General features: G+C 46.1%; 1 protein-coding gene across 1 annotated transcript in view; it reads left to right on the top strand.

The window, feature by feature from the left end:
• The window catches only part of GFRA2 (GDNF family receptor alpha 2), a 95,776-nt gene that overhangs the window by 20,423 nt on the left and 56,276 nt on the right, over positions 1-19,077 (top strand). Inside the window, exon 3 of the mRNA XM_067470727.1 lies at positions 5,141-5,224. Within this exon, the coding sequence (XP_067326828.1) occupies positions 5,141-5,224 (84 nt within the window). The remainder of the gene's footprint in view (positions 1-5,140; positions 5,225-19,077) is intronic.

Below are 19,077 nucleotides of genomic sequence, written 5' to 3'. Positions count from 1 at the left end.
GTAGTGCAGTGGGGTGGTCGGTACACTAACAGGATCCCTATTCTTTCTCGGTCACCTACTTTCAAATGGACACACTCACATGTGGTTGAATGTGGGATGGGGCACCTGGTCAGGGAGATGGAATCCCAATAGACCACTGTGACCCCACCTCCCCACCCTCTGGATCTAGGTTGGTGCTGCGCGAAGTAGCCTGGTGGATAAAGCTGGGAGAGATTAGCCTCCCCACCCCTCACCCCCCAGCCTCATCCAACCAGGTCTCCGTTATGCATGCCAGGTCTGTGAACTCATCAAGAATTAAATCCTGAATGAGTTCTGTTTTCCCGTTCACAGACTTTGTGTTCAACAACACCACCCTTAATCTCGAGGGACTGCCATCACGGTTACCCAAGTTTACCAAGTCCAGAGACTTTTTAGAACTGTGTGGACTCTCTCTTGTTCCCTAGGCCACATTAATTGTTTTGGTTTCCCTTTCCCGTATCTCCCTCTCCACAGCATTATTTCTATGGGGGGGGGGGGGGGGGTCTCATCAAATTACAAATGCCAGCATTAGATAGCTTTGAGTCAATGCAATTAAATTAGAGGTGACATCCCTCAAATAGGAGCTCCGGATGCTCCTGAAGCAGCTTCCCCTTTGGCTTTGGCTCGGCACTAAGATCACCATGTGACGCATATCTAATGTGCACCCAAATTTTGGCAAGGTCATTTAGCCCCAAAAGGTGAGCACTAGATTTGAGCAAATGTGGTATATCCCTGATGGATGCAACCCTGTTCAGAAGTGGGCATTGATGGAGGTACGGATATATCCGCTGCATCATTTCCAGAAAACCGGAGTCCCCAGGCCCAGTACAAAGTGGGTTCATGACCGGGAGTTGCTCTCTCCATGGCCCAAAGGCCTCCTTCTCCCTTCCTCCGTTTCCACTTACAAAACGGCTTCTTTTCCTTTTCTTTCCTGGAGGCTAATTGTGTCTCTGCCAGCGCAGGGGCCAGAAGTTCAGCGTCCATTCAGTGCGAGGTAATTTCCTCACTGAGCAGCAAAGTCTTCTCCCGCTGTAACATCCTTAATTATTTATGGCCTTGGCAGCGCAACACAGAAATGGAGGTGAGGGTGTCCGGAGCTTCGCCTGTCACCTGAGCATCAGTGAGCCCAGCCAAGGGGGAAGGCACCACTTTGCCTTGCCAAGTTTACCCAGAAGAGTTCCTTGCTTCTTCACCTGCCTCTGGAGAGCCAGTGGTCATTCTCCAAAAGACAAGGAAGCCGTTTGTCTCTATTCCTTGTCATGTATGTCATCCCTCCAACTTTCCTTCCAACTCATTCCACCCTAAAGACATCCCAGATGAAATGGAGACGCAGCAGAACTAAGGCAGAAAAAGTGAGAGAAATCTGAAACTGCGGTTGTGGGTCCATCCGAGGCCAGTCTTTCAGGATATACCAGGGACTTGGTGACACTACTTGGACACCATCTCCTTGCGACTTGCAGGGAAGCTTGCTCTCTTCCACAAATCCTCCTGGATATAAGAAATAGGCTTAGAAGTGGAGCTGGAATACCTCTTGCCAGCCCCAAATGGCTTCTGCTTGGACCATTAAGGGCAGCCTCTTTCCCTCTTCCTTTTAGCTAGTGCCCTCCATAGCAGTCTGGTCCATAGAATCATAGTGGGAAGAGGCCTCAACATCCACCCAGTCCAACCTCATTCTGTTAGGCAGGAAGGCACCATCCGAGTCCCCCCAACAGATGACCATCCAACCTCATAGACATTAGCGGGTTCATAGAGAAATAGGGCTATGGAATCTAAGACTCGTAGAGTTCAAAGAAGCTTCCAAGGGCCATCCAGTCCAACCCTCTTTCTGTCAGGTAGGAAAAGTACACTCAAACCTGTTGGGATTCAACCCCACATTGTCCAAGTCTCAAATACTCAGCGAGGAGCAGTATTTAGTTTAGAATAGTCTGAAAGTTTCCTTTTCCCCATGTCTCATGAATGACACTTGGGAATGTATCCTGTTCTCTCTTTCTATTTACATTCTGATTGGTTGTTTAAAATGGACACTTTTCTACTGCAAGCTTTTTGAATCTGACTTTTTGTATGGAGAGTATGTTTTGAGATCTCTCTCTGCTTGTGTGTCAGGAGAGATACAGTGATTGAGTTTTCCCCCTCTTGAAACATTAGAAGAGATGGGTGTTAGAGTAGCTCAGACCCAGTTCTTGATTATTAAGAAATACACTTATTTCTTATTATTGTAAATACATCTTTTGTGATTTTTTTAAAGATTGCACTCTGCATGTTTACCTCCGAAGCTCTGAATTCTTTGCGGCCACATCACAAGGCACTTCATGCTCTGCTCGCTAATGAACAGAATGTTCAACTTTTAGTATCCTGTTTGTTTTTGGGTGCTCTGCTTTATTTCAGGATAGTTATCTCTAAGAAAGCCTCCCCCCCCCCCCCCCCCGCTCGCAACAGATGGCCAACAGCCTCTGCTTAAAGTCCTCCAGAGAAGGAGGCTCTACTGACTCCTATGCGGTCTAAGTTCTTCTAGAGTTGTCGAAGGCTTTCATGGGTGGAATCACTGGGTTGTTATAGGTTTTTTCGGGCTATCTGGCCATGTTCTAGAGTCATTCTCTCCTGACGTTTCGCCTGCATATATGGCAAGCATCCTCAGAGGTAGTGAGAGAATGGAGAGAATGCCTCTAGAACAGATAACCTGAAAAAACCTACAACAACTCTTCTAGAGTTGAAAGAGATCACTAAAGGCCATTCAGTACAGTGTATTCATCTGTTCAGCCCCCTCAACAGGGGCCCATCCAGCCTGTACTTCAAAACTTCTGGAGAAGGGGGGTCCAAAGCACTCCTGTTCCTTGCCCCCCACCTTTTTCTAAATGCAGCTAGAAAGGGAGGGAGGGGCAGGTGCCCTTGATAGGCCATCCTTGTGCCCTGGCAGCCGATCTTGCCCAGCAATTGCACAGAGTACCCGGTAATGAAATGCATTTGTAACTGTCTGCTGCTGGGGGGAGCACTGAGGGGGTGGCCCTTCCTCGCTTGCCTTTGTGACTGTTAATGAGACTCTGCTTCCAAGCAGCAGGTGTCTGGCTTGTTCACATTGTGGGGGCAGAACAGGGGAGACTAGATTCTTACAAGTGGAAGAGAAAGAGCCTCATCTCTTCCAGGGGGTGGGGGATGTCTTTTGGTGCACTTGCTTCCCCTCCATTCCCTTGTGAGCTTCTTTCCAAACCTTGATCGCAACAAGTGCCGCAAAGTATCCAGGAAGATTTGCTGAAATGAAGGGCTCCTTCCAGGTTTCTCAGCCAACATTGGCTGAGAGTCTCCTAGGCCAGTTTTGCCAAGGCTGCTGCCTCCCAGATGGGTTGGAGTCCATCTCCAACCCAGCAGCAGCTCCAGAGTCTGGGTGGCATCTCATGAACCCTCCTGGCTTTGAGATCTGTAGAGTGCATGGGTTTTTAGGGAACCCTCCAAGGTGCTGGAAGTGTCTTGAAGGAAAGTTCATACAGGGTTGGCAAGCTCATTTCCATCCACATCAGCCTCAGAGTTGCCTTCAAAGGGCTGTTATATCCAGGAATGGAGAATCTGTGGAGACAGAGGGACACCTATCTATATAAATAAAAATGTAATATTCGTTTGTGGGATTAACATAACTCAAAAACCACTGGTGAATTGACACCAAATTTGGACACAATACACGGATCAGGCCAACGAGTGACCATCACTCATAAAACACTGAAAAACACAGTGGAAGAGTCTTAAAAGACCACAAAATAAAAAATACATTACAATGCATACGCAAAACCACATATATACACATATACACAAATATATATATATATACACACAAAGCACATATACACAGACTGGGCCACAGCAACACATGGCAGGGGACGGCTAGTATATAATAACCATAATCACAATACTTTATTTATAACCCACCCTCTCTCCCCAAAGGGACTCAGGGCGGTTTACAGAAATAACAAAGAGCTGCTTAGAGGCAGACTGTCTGGAACTCCTTACTCCCAAAGACTATGTCCCTGTGGATGAAATGAAATAGAAACAGTAGAGCACATTTTATTGCAGTTCTGCTACTACACTGTGCAACGTAGCCAACTTCTATATCCAATCCTGTCCCGCATGACCAACCATCCCCCATATGTAGGAGATTGTTAGAAATCTTTGAGAGGACAAATGCCACAGGGTGACACTTGTGGCAGTGGCATCAAGGCTGAGAAAGCAACTAACCTCCGATGGGGGTATTACTTGAAACCACGTAGATCTATCTTGTACATTGGACTTCTCCTGAGATGAGAGAATTTATACTGATGGGTCTTTACTTTTCACCCAGTTTGGATCTCCAAATGTTGTTGAAAAACAACTCCCATCCGTTTTGATGATCCATCATGCAGACTGGGAAGGATGGGAATGGCAACGCAACAGCACTAGTGGCTCTGAGGCTGAGAAAACGTCAATGGGCATTCGGAAGTCAGGCATCATAATCCACAAGCCTTGTTTCTCAATCCAAACCCCACTCTTTTGACTCAACAGAACAAACAGTAGCCTTCCGGATGTTGCTATATGCCAGATCCTATCAGCTCTCGTCAAGATATTTGTTGATGAGGAATATAGGAGTTGTCATCCAGCATCTGGAGGAGGCCCACATACAGTGACATGGAGGGTCTGATTCGACCCACGGGCTTTGGATATGATACATGTGCCTTAGATCCTCTTTCAAAGTTTGGAGTGAAACACAGAAAGGCTCCGGGTTGTTGTGAGTTTTCTGAGGAAGCCTGCCATAGATGCAGGCAAAACGTCAGGAGAGAATGCTTCTGGAACATGGTCATACAGCCCAAAAAACTTACAACAACCCAGTGAAAGCCTTCGACAATACATTGTCCCTAAGAGTGTTTGCTAAAAGAAACTTGCCCTTAAGGGCAAAGGCTAGAAAATACACATTGAGGGATGGGCTTCCGTACTTCCCCACTTTCCTCCTTGCTGTGGGGTGGGCTTCCCAAAAGAAATGCCTAGGGGGAGGTAAGCGTGAGATTTTGCTCTCCCGCGGCTTTGAAAATTGCTTGGTTGCTCTTTCTCTGAGCGCAGGGCCTCAATCCCTTTCTTTCCCTTTTTCTCGCCCTTTTCCCTCCAGGAGATGAGTTTTACGAAGCGTCTCCCTACGAGCCAGTCACCTCGCGCCTCTCCGATATCTTCAGGCTCGCTTCCATCGTCTCAGGTAATAATAATATCAGCCAGCAACGCCTGCTTCCTCCTTGCTCTGTCTCTCTGCTCAGTGCGTTCTCCTTCGAGTGACAAATGAACCCTGGAGAGAATGAGCATTTCTTGTCGTTCTCTCAGGAGGTTTCGTTCTGCAGCCGCTTGGAAAGAACCCGTGAAATTGGGCCCCCTTTATCCAGCCATGCACAGCTCAATGTATGCACAAAATCAATGCCTTGGTGGCCTTGAGACAGGATTCTTCAGCTCCACTTTTGGGGAATGAGACCCCCTTTTCCCCTTGAAACAGTGTTTCTGAACCTTTATAATGCCACGGCCCCTTAATACCCCCTCATGTTGTGGACCCAACCATAACATTATTTTCGTTGCTATTTCATACATGTCATTTTGCTAATGTTTTGAATCGTAATGTAAATATCTGATATGCAGAATGTATTTCCATTCAATTGACCAAATTTGGTAAAAAATACACGATATACCTGAATTTGAATACTGGTGAGGTTGGGGAGGGGATTGATTTTGTCATGTGGGAGCTGTAATTGCTGGGATTTATAGTTCACCTACAAGCAAAAAGCATTCTGAACTCCTCTAATGATGGAATTAAACCAAACTTGGCACTCAGAACTCCCATGACCAACAGAAATAATTGGAAAGGTTTGGTGGGCATTGACCTTGAGTTTTGGGAATTGTAGTTCATCTACATCCAGAGAGCACTGTAGACTCAAACAGTGATGGATCTGGACCAAACTTGGCACAAATAATCAATATGCTGAAATGTGAACACTGGTGGAGTTTGGGGAAAATAGACCTTGAGATTTGGGAGTTGTAGTTCCTGGGATTTATAGTTTGCCTACAATCAAGAGCATTCTGAAGTCCACTAATGATGGAATTAAAACAAACTTGGCACACAGAACTCCCATGACCAACAGAAATTACTGGAAAGGTTTGGTGGGCATTTACCTTGAGTTTTGGGAGTTGTAGTTCATCTACATCCAGAGAGCACTGTAGACTCAAACAATGATGGATCTGGACCAAACTTGGCACGAATATTCAATATTCTGAAATGTGAACACTAGTGGAGTTTGGGGAAAATAGACCTTGAGATTTGGGAGTTGTAGTTCCTTGGATTTATAGTTCGCCTACAATCAAGAGCATTCTGAACCCCACCAATGATACAATTGGGGCCAACATCTCATACAAACCCCTCATGACCTACAGAAAATATTGTGTTTTCTGATGGTCCTTGGTGACTCCTTTTTTCACCCCCTTGCAACCCCCCTGCAGGGGTCCCAATCCCCAGGTTTAGAAACACTTCCTTGGAAGGTTGCTTTCCTTCCCGGAGGCAAAGTTGGCTCTGTCTTTTCAAAATGCAGCACTTTTTGCAGCAGAGAACAAGGCAAAATGAAACACACCCTGATCAGGTATCAAGTGTTAGTGAAGTTGAGTTGCTCACTCATGTGGGATATATATATATATTAGGGCTGGGCGGTTTCGTTTCGTAAATTCGTAATTCGTTAAAAATTCGTTATTTTTTTTTGATAACGAAGCGATAACGAACCATTCTGGAGCAACTTAAAAACAACTATAAAACTTGCCCCAGACATGCGGAAATAATAACGAAACGACTTCAAAACGATAATGAAACGAATTTTTAAATTCGTTTCGTAATTGTTTCGGATTCGTTATGTATTCGTTTCATTATCGTTTTGAAGTCGTTTCGTTATTATTTCCGCATGTCTGGGGCAAGTTTTATAGTTGTTGTTTGTTTAATTAGTGAAAAAAAATTATAATATCACACCAACAGTCAACAACAGAGGGAGAGGGAAGCTTCAGAAGTTCCCCCTGTCCCATTTGGAGGTTTTTTAGCGTATTGCGCGGTCGCGTCCGCCATTAACGAATCGATTCGTTATTGTTTCGAAATTGTTTCGTTATTGTTTCGTAATTTTTTTTACATTTACGAAATTTCGTAAATATCGAACTTTTTAAAAGAAAAATTTCGGAATTCTTTTAAAAATCAAAACGCAAAACCCCCCAAAAAAGAATCGATTTTAGAAACAATTTTTTTTGTTGTTACCCAGGCCTTATATATATATATATATATATATATATATATATATATTCCTGCCTTTTAGTAGCGGCTTCAACGTATATCTAGGATTAACAAGAGGACAATAAAAATAGGACAGCTAAGGGGGAAAACGGATGTTTGCAAAGAGCCTGAGAGCCAGTCTGAAGGGGAAGCAGAGGTCGCAGAAGCAATTAAATGGCTTTAAATGCCTGAGAGAAGCGAGTGTCAGTCTCATCTGATGCCAAAGGCTCCATTGGTCCAGTGGTCACTCTCATGCCGGTTGGGCAGTCCATCTATTTCAGCTTTAGTCCGAAATAGATCCAGCACCTTGGATCACCCCAAATGACAGATCCCAGGATTTCATGAAAGCTATGGCCAGGCCCGTAGCCAGGATTTCGTTTCGGGGGGGGGGGGTAAAAAATTTTCAGGGGGGTTTCAGGGGGGGGGGCTGAATTTCGGGGGGGCTGAGTCTGAGTGAAAGAGGGTCTAGCCTAGCAAACCTTTTGTATCATTACTCCAATACCCCCATGCATATGGGATATATTGAGTATGGTGATCAGATCATGATATGAATAAACATAACAGTTTAAATAATGCACCAGTAAGGCCTTTTCGCGAACCACCATGAGAATTTGGGGGGGGGGGGGGCTGAAGCCCCTCAAGCCCCCCCCCCCCCCCAGCTACATGCCTGGCTATGGCTGTTAAAGTAGAATTATAATGCTGCAAATGTGTGGTGTGGAAGGGCCTCTCTCTCTCTCTCTCTCTCTCTCTCTCTCTGGGCCCGTCCAGACATTACTTTATTCCAGGAGCTTTAGCAGCAAATAGGAGGGTGGCCACTCACCGTTCCCTGTAAATGCAGAAGCAATTGCTACAAAAAGCAAAAAACACAAGATTTCCAGATGTTTTGAGCCTAATATCCGGATCTTTGCATGTCTGTATGTTTCTACACTCGGAAATCATGAGATTTTTAAATGTGGGTTTGTTCCCAGGTTTTAAATGCTTGTTCCTGATTGGCCAGTTCCTAAAGAGAAGGTGACACTTGAGTAGAAGGGAAAAACTTTGTTTGTGTGCCAGAAACTTCATGAAATATGTGGAGGGCACAGTTCCTCTGGCCAGGACAAAGAATGAAACTTTTGTGGTGATCTGCATATCCGCATCTTGCGGGCTTTTTAAAAACTGCCCATTTCTGATGGAAGTCCTGCAGTGGCCATCTTGGGAGACTCTAAATCTCATAGCAGAACATCAAGTCTGGACAACAGAGGCAGAAATCCCGGGACCAATAGGTCAACCTAGGTCAACCTCTCCTGAAGTCCCGGGATTTTTTGCCCCTCACTAAAACTCATGAGAGCCCCCGGTGGCGCAATGGGTTAAAGCGCTGAGCTGCTGAGCTTGTTGACCGAAAGGTCACAAGTTTGATTCCGGGGAGCGGCGTGCACTTCCGCTGTCAACCCTAGCTTCTTCCAACCTAGCAGTTCGAAAACATGCAAATGTGAGTAGATCAATAGGTACCGCTCTGACGGAAAGGTAACGGCACTCCATGCAGTCATTCCGGCCACATGACCTTGGAAGTGTCTATGGATAACGCCGGCTCTTCGGCTTAGAAATAGAGATGAGCACCACACCCCAGAGTCAGACATGACTGGACTTAATGTCAGCGGACAACCTTTACCTCTTAAAACCCATGATTTAGTGCTGTCTGGAAGCGCCCCTCTCTCTCATGGTGATTCTCAAGGAAAAGGCAGGAAGCGGTCCCTCCTGTGATCGCACTCCCATTGCATTAATTAGCCTGTATAAATACAGAAGCACTTCCTAATTACAGAATGTGGAATATTTAAAGTAGAGACCAAGATTAGATATGGAAGCAGAGTATCTGGGTACATCAGCAATTAATACATGTAAATACAGGAGATAAGAGCCAGGGGAGCGGCAGGAATCATGTCTTTCTGATTCCGCCTCTGATCTAATGCTGCTCAGCAGACTCCCCAGTCCTCCTTTAAAACTCTTATTATTATTGTTGTTGTTGTTATTTCTTTAATTGGCTTTATTTTTCTGCCTTCCAAGTAATAATAATAATAATAATAATAATAATAATAATTATTATTATTATTAGAAACACAACAAGATGAATCCACAGCAGACAAGATCACTGTGCTGGCTGTTGTATTGCATCACACGTCAGACACTTCCCAAGTGTCTAGGACTGTGTGATGTATTGGCGAATAATGAGTGCAGATCCCTGCAGGGTGGCCTTCTGCAGCTAGCAGATGGTAATTTTGTCAGTGCCGATTGTGTTTAAGTGCAGGTCAAGGTCTTTAGGAACTGCACCCAGTGTGCCAATCACCACTAGGACCACCTTTACTGGCATGTGCCAGAGTCTTTGCAGTTCGATCTTTAAATCCTCATATCGTGTCAGCTTTTCCAGTTGTTTCTCTTCAATCCTGCTATCACCTGGGATTGCAACATCGACAATCCATACTTTGTTTTTTAACACGATCATAAGGTCAAGAGTATTGTGCTTCAAAACTCTGTCTGTTTGAATCTGGAAGTCCCAGAGTAGCTTGACGTGTTCATTCTCTGTAACTTTTTCCGGCTTGTGATCCCACCAGTTCTTTGTCTCAGGCAGATGGTATTTGTGGCACAAGTTCCAATGAATCATCTGAGCAATGGTGTTGTGCCTCTGCTTGTAGTTTGTCTGTGCAATCTTCTTGCAGCAGCTTAGGATGTGATCTATTGTTTCATCTGCTTCCTTGCGGAGTCTACATTTGGGATCTGTTGTTGACTTTTCAATTCTGGCTTTGATGGCATTGGTTCTAATGGTTTGTTCTTGGGCTGCCAGAATCAGGCCCTCCTTTGTCTCCTTTTTCAGAGTTCCATTTGTGAGCCACAGCCATGTTTTTTCTTTGTCAATTTGGCTCTCAATTTTTCCCATTTTTTCAAATTTTTTTTCAATTTTTCTTCTTCTTCTTCTTCTTCTTCTTCTTCTTCTTCTTCTTCTTATTATTATTATTATTATTATTATTAATTTCACTTGTATACTGCTTTTCTCACCCTAGCGGGTGACTCAAGGTGGTTCCCAACACAATTATGGCAAAATTCAGTGCCTCACATACAGAAACCTAACATAACGATAATAACATACAACTGTCAATTACATCATAAAACATGACATCATTTAACATTAAACACTTGGAATTAAAAACATATCAATATAAACAATTAAAATCACACAAGCCAACAATTGTTGCCCAGGCCGTTCCAAATATATCCATTACACATAATCCCTGATCATTCCTTTTTAGCTTTTTAGCATTCCTTTTTTAGCATTTGAAACGGGAAACCATATATGGGTGACTCTTTTGGGTGGAAAATTGTCCTACCCAGCAATATGCAGTGGACTTCCCTGCCTTATATAATGGGACAATGGGGAGGTCAAAACCCTTTCAGCTGAGACTTGGTTCCCAGGACAGAAACCCAGGGCTGGTCTGCAAGCACAGACATCTATCTTTGCTGATGTGTTTATGCTAAAACTAGAGCCATATGGAAAATAGAGGGGGGAAATGTGGAGGCCATGACAGACTTTGTATTTCTAGGCGCAAAGATTACTGCAGATGCAGACTGTGGCCAGGAAATCAGAAGACGCTTACTTCTTGGGAGGAGAGCAATGTCCAGTCTCGATAAAATAGTAAAGAGTAGAGACATCAGACTGGCAACAAAGATCCGCCTAGTCAAAGCCATGGTATTCCCTATAGTAACCTACGGATGTGAGAGCTGGACCTTAGGGAAGGCTGAGCGAAGGAAGATATATGCTTTTGAACTGTGGTGTTGGAGGAAAGTTCTGAGAGTGCCTTGGACTGCGAGAAGATCCAACCAGTCCATCCTCCAGGAAATAAAGCCCGACTGCTCATTGGAGGGAAGGATATTAGAGACAAAGTTGAAGTACTTTGGCCACGAGAAGACAGCAAAGCCTAGAGAAGACAATTATGCTGGGGAAAGTGGAAGGCAAAAGGAAGAGGGGTCGACCAAGGGCAAGATGGATGAATGGCATCCTTGAAGTGACTGGACTGACCTTGAAGGAGCTGGGGGTGGTGACGGCCGACAGGGAGCTCTGGTGTGGCTGGTCCATGAGGTCACAAAGAGTGAGATGACTGAACGAATGAACAAGCAAGAGCCATATGGTGTAGTGGTTTGGTTCTGGGAGACCAGGGTTCGAATTCCTAACTGGCCATGGACCAGCATTAGATAGGCCTTGATCTTCTCCTGCATCATAGGCTGGGCTTGTTGTTGTTGTTGTTGTTGTTATGCCACCTTCACCATAGGTTGGGATTGATGCTGTTGTTGTTGCTGTTGTTGTTATGCCACTTTCTCTCTCTTCAAGAGACTCAAACAGTGCTCAAAACAATATGCAATTTAAAATCTAAAGACTGTCAACACTAAAACAGAATCTGTCTCAAAAGGTATAGTTAATACCACGAAAACCGATTTAACATACACAAGACTCAATGTGACACCCCTTTTGTGATCCTAGGACTAAAATTTCCAGGCAACTTCTCCCAATGAAGAGTCTTTTTGGTGGCTTTTCTGGACTTTTTCTTGTGCCTGAATCATTACATTCCCCGCAACATGTTGTTCCGGTGTTGTTATTTCCTCTGCTTTTATTTCTTTGTACCCTGCATTTCTCCCATTAGTGTGGAAGCCCCCTCGGCTTGCTCCCATACCAGGGTTCTTGCCCAGTTGTGAACTGGCTGAACTGGAGGCTGTTCTCGCCTCTTGCTTCTCTGACTGGTTTCTTTGGCTCTTATTTTCCGAAAGTCTTTTGGGAACGACTGATGGAGAGGAGATCTTGGAAGGAGGCTCTTTGCCCGCTCTTTCCCTCTCCCCCATCTCTCTTGCAGCGTTGGTGTTGCTATTTTGGGACCATTCTCTGCTGTTTTATGGGAACAGCACTCAGCTTTATTTTTTTGCATTTTATCAATGGATGGATTTGTCAGTTGCTTTCCTTCATGGTGGGAACTGCTGCGGATTGTTCTGTCCTTTCTTTCTGCTCAGCGGCAGTTGCTGACTCTTCCACAATACAAGGCCCTTCTGCCCCTTGCTCCTGGAAGTCCTGCAGCTGCGTATGGTCCCTGGGAAGACTCTGCTGCACACTTTTGTCTCATGGTGAATGGTCTGCATTCAGTTCTAGGCATGGAGGATACTCTTTGTGTGAGAGAGGTGCCATTCTGGGTGCCCTTGCCACGCTAGTGTACATTACACACTATGCATAGTGTAGACAGTTGTCCATTAGAATCCTAGAATTGGAAGAGACCTGGTGAGCCATCCAGTCCAATCCCCATTCTGCCAAGAAGCAGGAAAATTGTCTTCAAAGCACCCCTGACAGATGACCATTCAGCCTCTGCTTCAAAGCCTCCAAAGTAGGAGCCTCCACCACACTTTGGGGCAGAGAGAGAGTTCCCCTGCTGAAGAGCTCTCTCTCAGAGTCAGGAAGTTCTTCCTCATGTTCAGGTGGAATCTCCTTTCTTTCCTGTCGTTTGAAGCCCTTGTTCCACATCCTAGTCTCCAGGGCAGCAGAAAGGAAGCCCAATCCCTCCTCTCTGTGACTTCTCCTCACATCTTGATACATGGCTCTCATCATGTTTCCTCTCAGCCTTCTTTTCTGCAGGCTAAATATGCCCAGCTCTTTAAGCCGCTCCTCATAGGGCTTGTTCTCCTGACCCTTGTTTGTTTGAGTCACCCTCCTCTGGACACTCACTAGCTTGGAGTCTTCAACTCCCTTTAATTGTGGTGCCCAGAATTGGACACAGTGTGATTCCAGGTATAGTCTGACCAAGGCCAAATAGAGCATGGGTCACATGACTTCTCTGGATCTAGGCATTGGACTCCTGTTTATGCAGGCTAAAATCCCATTGGCTTTTTATGCTGCCATGTGACATTCCTAGCTCATGTTCCCCTTCCTCCCCACGAGGTCCCCACGATCTTTTCCACACGTCCTGCTAGTCGAGCCAAGCATTGTCCCCCATTCTGTCTCTTTACATTTCTGTTTTTTCTGCCTAAGTGCGTTTGTCCCTGTTGAACTTCATTATGTTAGTTTTGGCCAATCATCTCTCTCATCTGTGAAGATCATTTAGAATTCTGCTCCTGTCTTCAGGAGTACTGGCTCTCCTTCCTCATTTGGTCCCGTCTGCAAATATGATGATCCTGCCTTCTAACTCTTCATCTAAGTCATGAATCAAGATCCTGAGCAAGACCGGGCCCAGATGGAGTCTTATTGATGGCACTCCACTCGTCACTTCTCTTCAGGATGAAGAAGAAGCATTGGAGACAATCAACCTCTGAGTTTGTTTGCTTAGCCAGTTCCAGATCCACCTCACCTTAGTTCTGCCTAGCCGCACTGGACTAGTTTACTTGTCGGAGGAAGGACTTCCTGAAATCCATCCACAGCGTTCTCTGCATCTACCCAGTGCATGATTTCCACATTTGGCCACAGGTTCGGTCATGCAGTGTTGCAACTCACAACAACACTTTATTTATATTCCACCCTCTCTCCCCAAGGGGACTTAGTGTGGATTACAGAATATATACAAACAAACACAGGCAAACATTCAATGCCTTGATACAATGAGACAGAAATTCACAGATAAAGGGAAACACTTCCCCTTTCATCTCCGGCTTCTGGAGGTGGTGCTCAACTCCAGCTCTGTGGGAAGTGTTTATCTCCATTTCCAAGCCAAGGAGCCTGTGCTGTCCATAGACACCTCCTGGATCGTGTGGCTGGCATAACTGCATGGAGTGCCTGTTTACCTTCCCGCCGAGGTGGTCCCTATGGATCTACTCACATTTGCATGTTTTTGAACTTTTTTTAGTCGTGTCAGGAGTGACTTGAGAAGGTGCAAGTCGCTTCTGGTGTGAGAAAATTGGCCGTCTGGAAGGACGTTGCCAAGGGGACGCCCGGATGTTTTGATGTTTTAACATCCTTGTGGGAGGCTTCTCTCATGTCCCTGCATGAGGAGCTGGAGTTGATAGAGGAAGCTCATCCGCACTCTCCCCGGATTTGAACCTGTGACCTGTCGGTCTTCAGTCCTGCTGGCACAAGGGTTTAACCCACTGTGCCACCGGTTGCTAGGTTTGCATGAGCTGGGGTTCATCATTAGCAAGGAAGTGGTATGCAACGTCACACCATGTGTGTAAAGTTCCTTTCCACCTTCTTGAAGGGGCATTTCTGCCCTTTCTCCTCCCCATCAAGTTGTATTTATTTATTTAGCACATTTATATACTGCCCTTATTATTTGTGCGTTATTTTCTTTGGACTTCAGTCTGGTCTTGATCTTATACAATAAAGACACAAGGAGTCATTCATCAGGTGTTGCTATAACTGGGCAAGTTTTAAGCCTCGATGGAAGCAGGACATTGCTGGGTCCTTTCCGTCATGCTCATTTTGTGGACAGGAAATCTGGGTTGACGTTTGGAAGCAAATCTGCAAACCTCCCTCCCAAGAAAAGTAGCGCTTAGATTCCACTCGACAATGGTTTTCTTTTTCCGCTCGGAATTAAATCTCCATCAATAAACTATTTAGCGGGTGGAAAATAGGGATTGTCCTGGGTTTGGCACCGAGAAATATTTGCTCTCCATCTCAGAGCCATAACTGGAGGGAAGGGAATCGAGAGCAGGGAGAGGAAGAGGGGAAGGTAGCGATGGAGGGGTGGGCTTCTGTGGGTGGGCTTTTTGGAGAAGAGGCTCAGTGCTGAGGCCTGGCGCTTCCCCAGAGGCACTGCTGGGGAGGAAAGCGATTAGCCCCAGGTCAGCTCCAAAAGCAGAGGCACAGAAACGTGCGCTTTAAATTCCCAAAGCTCCGACTCTGCACCCAACGCCTGTCAGACCTGCTGAGTCTCACTGCAAAGCAGGTTAGCGAAGCGGCTGCGGTGGATTTCAGATCCCTTCTGCTGGGAAAGTGACAGCCTCCGGAGACGTGCTGGGCCTGGCATCATCTGGGAGAGAGGAATCCTCCAATTGCTCTGTTTCCAGGCCCTGAAGACTACGGTTGCATCTACACTGTGGAACTAATGCAGTTTGACACCACGTCGACTGCCGTGGCTCAATGACGTGAGATTCTAGGAGTTGTTGTTTGTCAAGGCACACTATCTACATGGCCAACACTGAATACTGGTGGGTTTTTTTTTTTTGGGCGGGGGGTTGAATTCTGAGAGTTATAGTTCACTAATTCCAAAAAGGAAGAGAGGGATTGATGGAGAGTTCTTCTGCCTTCCCTGCCAAAGGGTTTCCTGTTTTCTGATGGTCTTTGGTGACCTCTCTCAAACCACACTCGCACTCCCCCCTCTCCTTTGGGGTTCCAACCCCCAGGTTGAGAAATTCCTCTAGATGAAAGGATCCCTAGAAAGGTAATCTAGATACAAGTTTGGCTCACTTGGCAATTGAAGCAGCGCATTCTCCCTCACCGCCTTTGAGCTCTTAAAGGGAAACCACGCTCTTCTGGGATGCTCCCAGGCAAGCCTTTGAGTGATGTAACTTCTGGCTTTCAAGACAGTGTCAGCTTTGATGGGGGAGATGCTCTTCCCTTCCATTCCAGCTGCTTCCCTTCTCTGTTTTCCATGAGAAAATCTGTCAAGCTGGAACGGGGCTGAGAATTGTCGGCGCCTTTTTGGGTTTGTGAAGTTGGGGGGCATCTTTGAGAAGAGTCAAGTCAGGAGCAGGGGCAGAAAGCCTTACCAAGGAAACCACAAAACCTTCCTTCTCTGGGTTGCTATGAGTTTTCCAGGCTGTCTGACCATATTCCAGAAGCATTCTCTCCTGATGTTTCACCCACATCTATGGCAGGCATCCTCAGAGCTTGACAGGTCTGTAACTAGGCAAGTGGGGCTTATATATCTGTGGAAGGTCCAGGATGGGGGGGGGGGGACTCTTGTCTGTTTGAGGCAAGTGTGAATGCTGCAATTGATTCCAGACAGCCTGGAAAACTCACAGCAACCCTATGAAAGCCTTTGACAACAACTTCCTTCTCTTGTTGGAGAGAGGCTTCGTGGTCTCTTCCAAGTCTATGGTTCTAAAGGAGTTCGGCAACTGATTTGAGCAGAAGTGGACAGATACGGGGCACCTGTGTCTGTGACTTGGAGCTGAAGGCAAATGCTCCGTATTGGAATGAAATATCTAAGCACTTGAGTGTGGGATCTTACAATAAGACATTATCGAGGTCCCAGCCTCTGTAAGGATATGAGAGGTGGAGGTGCCACTCCCTTCCCTCTTTCAATTAGACCCGTGTTTCTCAACCTGGGGGTCAGGACCCTTGGGAAGGGGTCGCAAGGGGGTTTTGGTGGGGTCGCCAAAGACCATCAGAAAATACATATTTCTAATGGTCTTAGGAACCGCTTTGGCAGAGAAAGATGAAGAACTCTCCGCCTGTCTTTCTCTTCCTTTTTGGAAACAGACGGCGAATCCTCCCCGCAAAAGCCCTCCTCTGCTGTGATTGGCCAGCCTCTCAGCCACGGGGAGGGCTGTTTCTCAGAATCCAAGTGGGGAACGGAGAGCAGGCATGCTTGGCGAATGTCAGTGTGGTGTGTATGTGCGGGCGAGGGAGAGCGTGTGAGGCTGGAGGGAGGCTCACACCAGCAAGTCCCTTCAATGCAAAGGGGTTCGGTGTGGGAAGTTTGGCCCAATTCTATTGTTGGTGGGGTTCAGAATGCTCTTTGATTGTATGTGAACTATAAATCCCAGCAACTACATTTCCCAAATGTCAAGCTCTATTTCTCCCAAATTCCACCAGTGTCCACATTTGGGCATATTGAGTATTTGTGCCAAGTTTGGTCCAGATCCATGATTATTTGAGTCAATAGTGCTCTTTGGATGTAGGTAAACTACAACTCCAAAACTCAAGGTCAATGGCCACCAAACCCTTCCATTATTTTCTGTTGGTCATGAGAGTGCTGTGTGCCAGGTTTGGTTCAATTCTATCATTGGTGGAGTTCAGAATGCTCTTTGCTTGTAGGTCAGGTCCGTAGCTGGGGAGGGGGGGGGCTTGAGGGGCTTCACCCCCCCCCCCCAATTCTCAAGGTGGTCTGCGATTATTTAAACTGTTGTGTTTATTCATATCATGATCTGATCAGCATGCTCAATATATCCCATATGCGTGGAAGTAAGGTTTGCTAGGGTAGATCCGGAGCCCACCCCCCCCCCCCAATCCAAATCCTGGCTACGGGCCTGTTGTAGGTGTACTATAAATCCCAGCAACTACAACTCCCAAATGACAAAATCCATTCCCCCAACCCCACCAGTATTCTAATTTGGGCATATCGGGTGTTTGTGCCAAATTTGGTCCAGTGAATGAAAATATATCCTGCATATCAGATATTTACATGACAATTCATAACAGTAGCAAAATTACAGTTATGAAGTAGCAATGAAAATAAAGTTCTCGTTGGGGGTCACCACCACATAAGGAACTGTATTAAGGGATCGCGGCATTAGGAAGGTTGAGAAACACTGGGTTAGACAATAGTATCCTCAGGGCCAGGGCTGCCCCATGGTCTAGCCGTCTGGACAATTGCTGACCTCTTCGTGTGTCTTCCAGAAATCTCTGGAGTTTCTGCTTTGGATTATATTGCAATGTGCAGTGCTCCCTCTCTCCCCAAAGAGGGGGGTTTCGTGGCACGCATCCACCGCTGTGATTCCCATTGTGCAGAAAGTTGTTTCTGAATTGAAACCGTATGGCTGTGAACGATTGTGTGCAGAGAAAGCACCTCTTCCCCTCCCCGTTCTCTCTGCGAGTGTCCCTTTCACTCGCACGTCACGCCATGCTCTGCTCTGTATGAATTTAATTTTATGCTGTATTAGCACTCAGCACTTGACAAATGTTAACTCCATTGGAAAAGATGACAGCCGGGAGTGACACCGTGGCAAAGCAAGACGGACGTGGGGCAGCATTGTGGGGAGCGATGGGATCCGTGGCGAGGCTGGCGTTTGGGTTGCAGGGTTCGCAGGCAAGGGGTGAGATACTACATATTGAGAGGGAGCATCACCTTATGTGCCTGACAGCATTGTGTCAGTGAAGTCCAACAGGGCATAAGCAAAATGCAATGGACACTGGTGTCCAAGACCCATCAATAACCATGCATTATGGTACTCGGCTGTTGGAAGGTGTTGCATTATCCTTTTCTTTATGACAGATGGAGCTTGGTCTCGATGACCTTTTGAAGTTCCAAGACTAGAATCCTATGATATATATGAACAATTTCCCCTGACCTTCTTCCTATGGACTTGTAGCAATGCAACTTGGCCCAGTCCTGAGTCCTTCTCCTCTCCATGGGTGCCACTTTGGGGCAGACACTTCTCCCATCTTTTTAAGCAACTATAAACACCTTGCTTGTAGAAATTGACAGGTTGCTCCAAAAGCCATGTTGTAACTTCAGAAATCAGAGTCTCATCATCTGAAAGAACTTCCTTGTTGGAAAGAGGTGGAAGTCCGATGGTGCAAGGTTGGAGGAATCAGGGGGATGCGGTAGATTTCAAAGCCACCAGAGTATGCTTTTTCCATTTGGGCAACAGGTGAGTTGTGAACAGGTGCATTGTCTTGCAGAGGGCAGACACCTTTGGTGAGCATGCCACATTGTCTCTTGGTTTGGATGGCCTCCCGCAAAGTCCACAGCAGTGAAACCTAGTCTAGCCCAGTCACCATGGTCCCCTTTGCTAGGAAATCTATCAATATTACTCTGTGCTGGTCTCAAAATGCTGTGAGCATGATCTTGCCTGCCGAGAGTTGGGCACATGCCTTCTTTGGAGGC

This window comes from Anolis sagrei, chromosome 7 (assembly GCF_037176765.1).
Source record: "Anolis sagrei isolate rAnoSag1 chromosome 7, rAnoSag1.mat, whole genome shotgun sequence".
Lineage (NCBI taxonomy): Eukaryota > Metazoa > Chordata > Lepidosauria > Squamata > Dactyloidae > Anolis > Anolis sagrei.
Note: the sequence above shows the minus strand (reverse complement) of the source record. Positions and strands in the feature narration are given on the sequence as shown.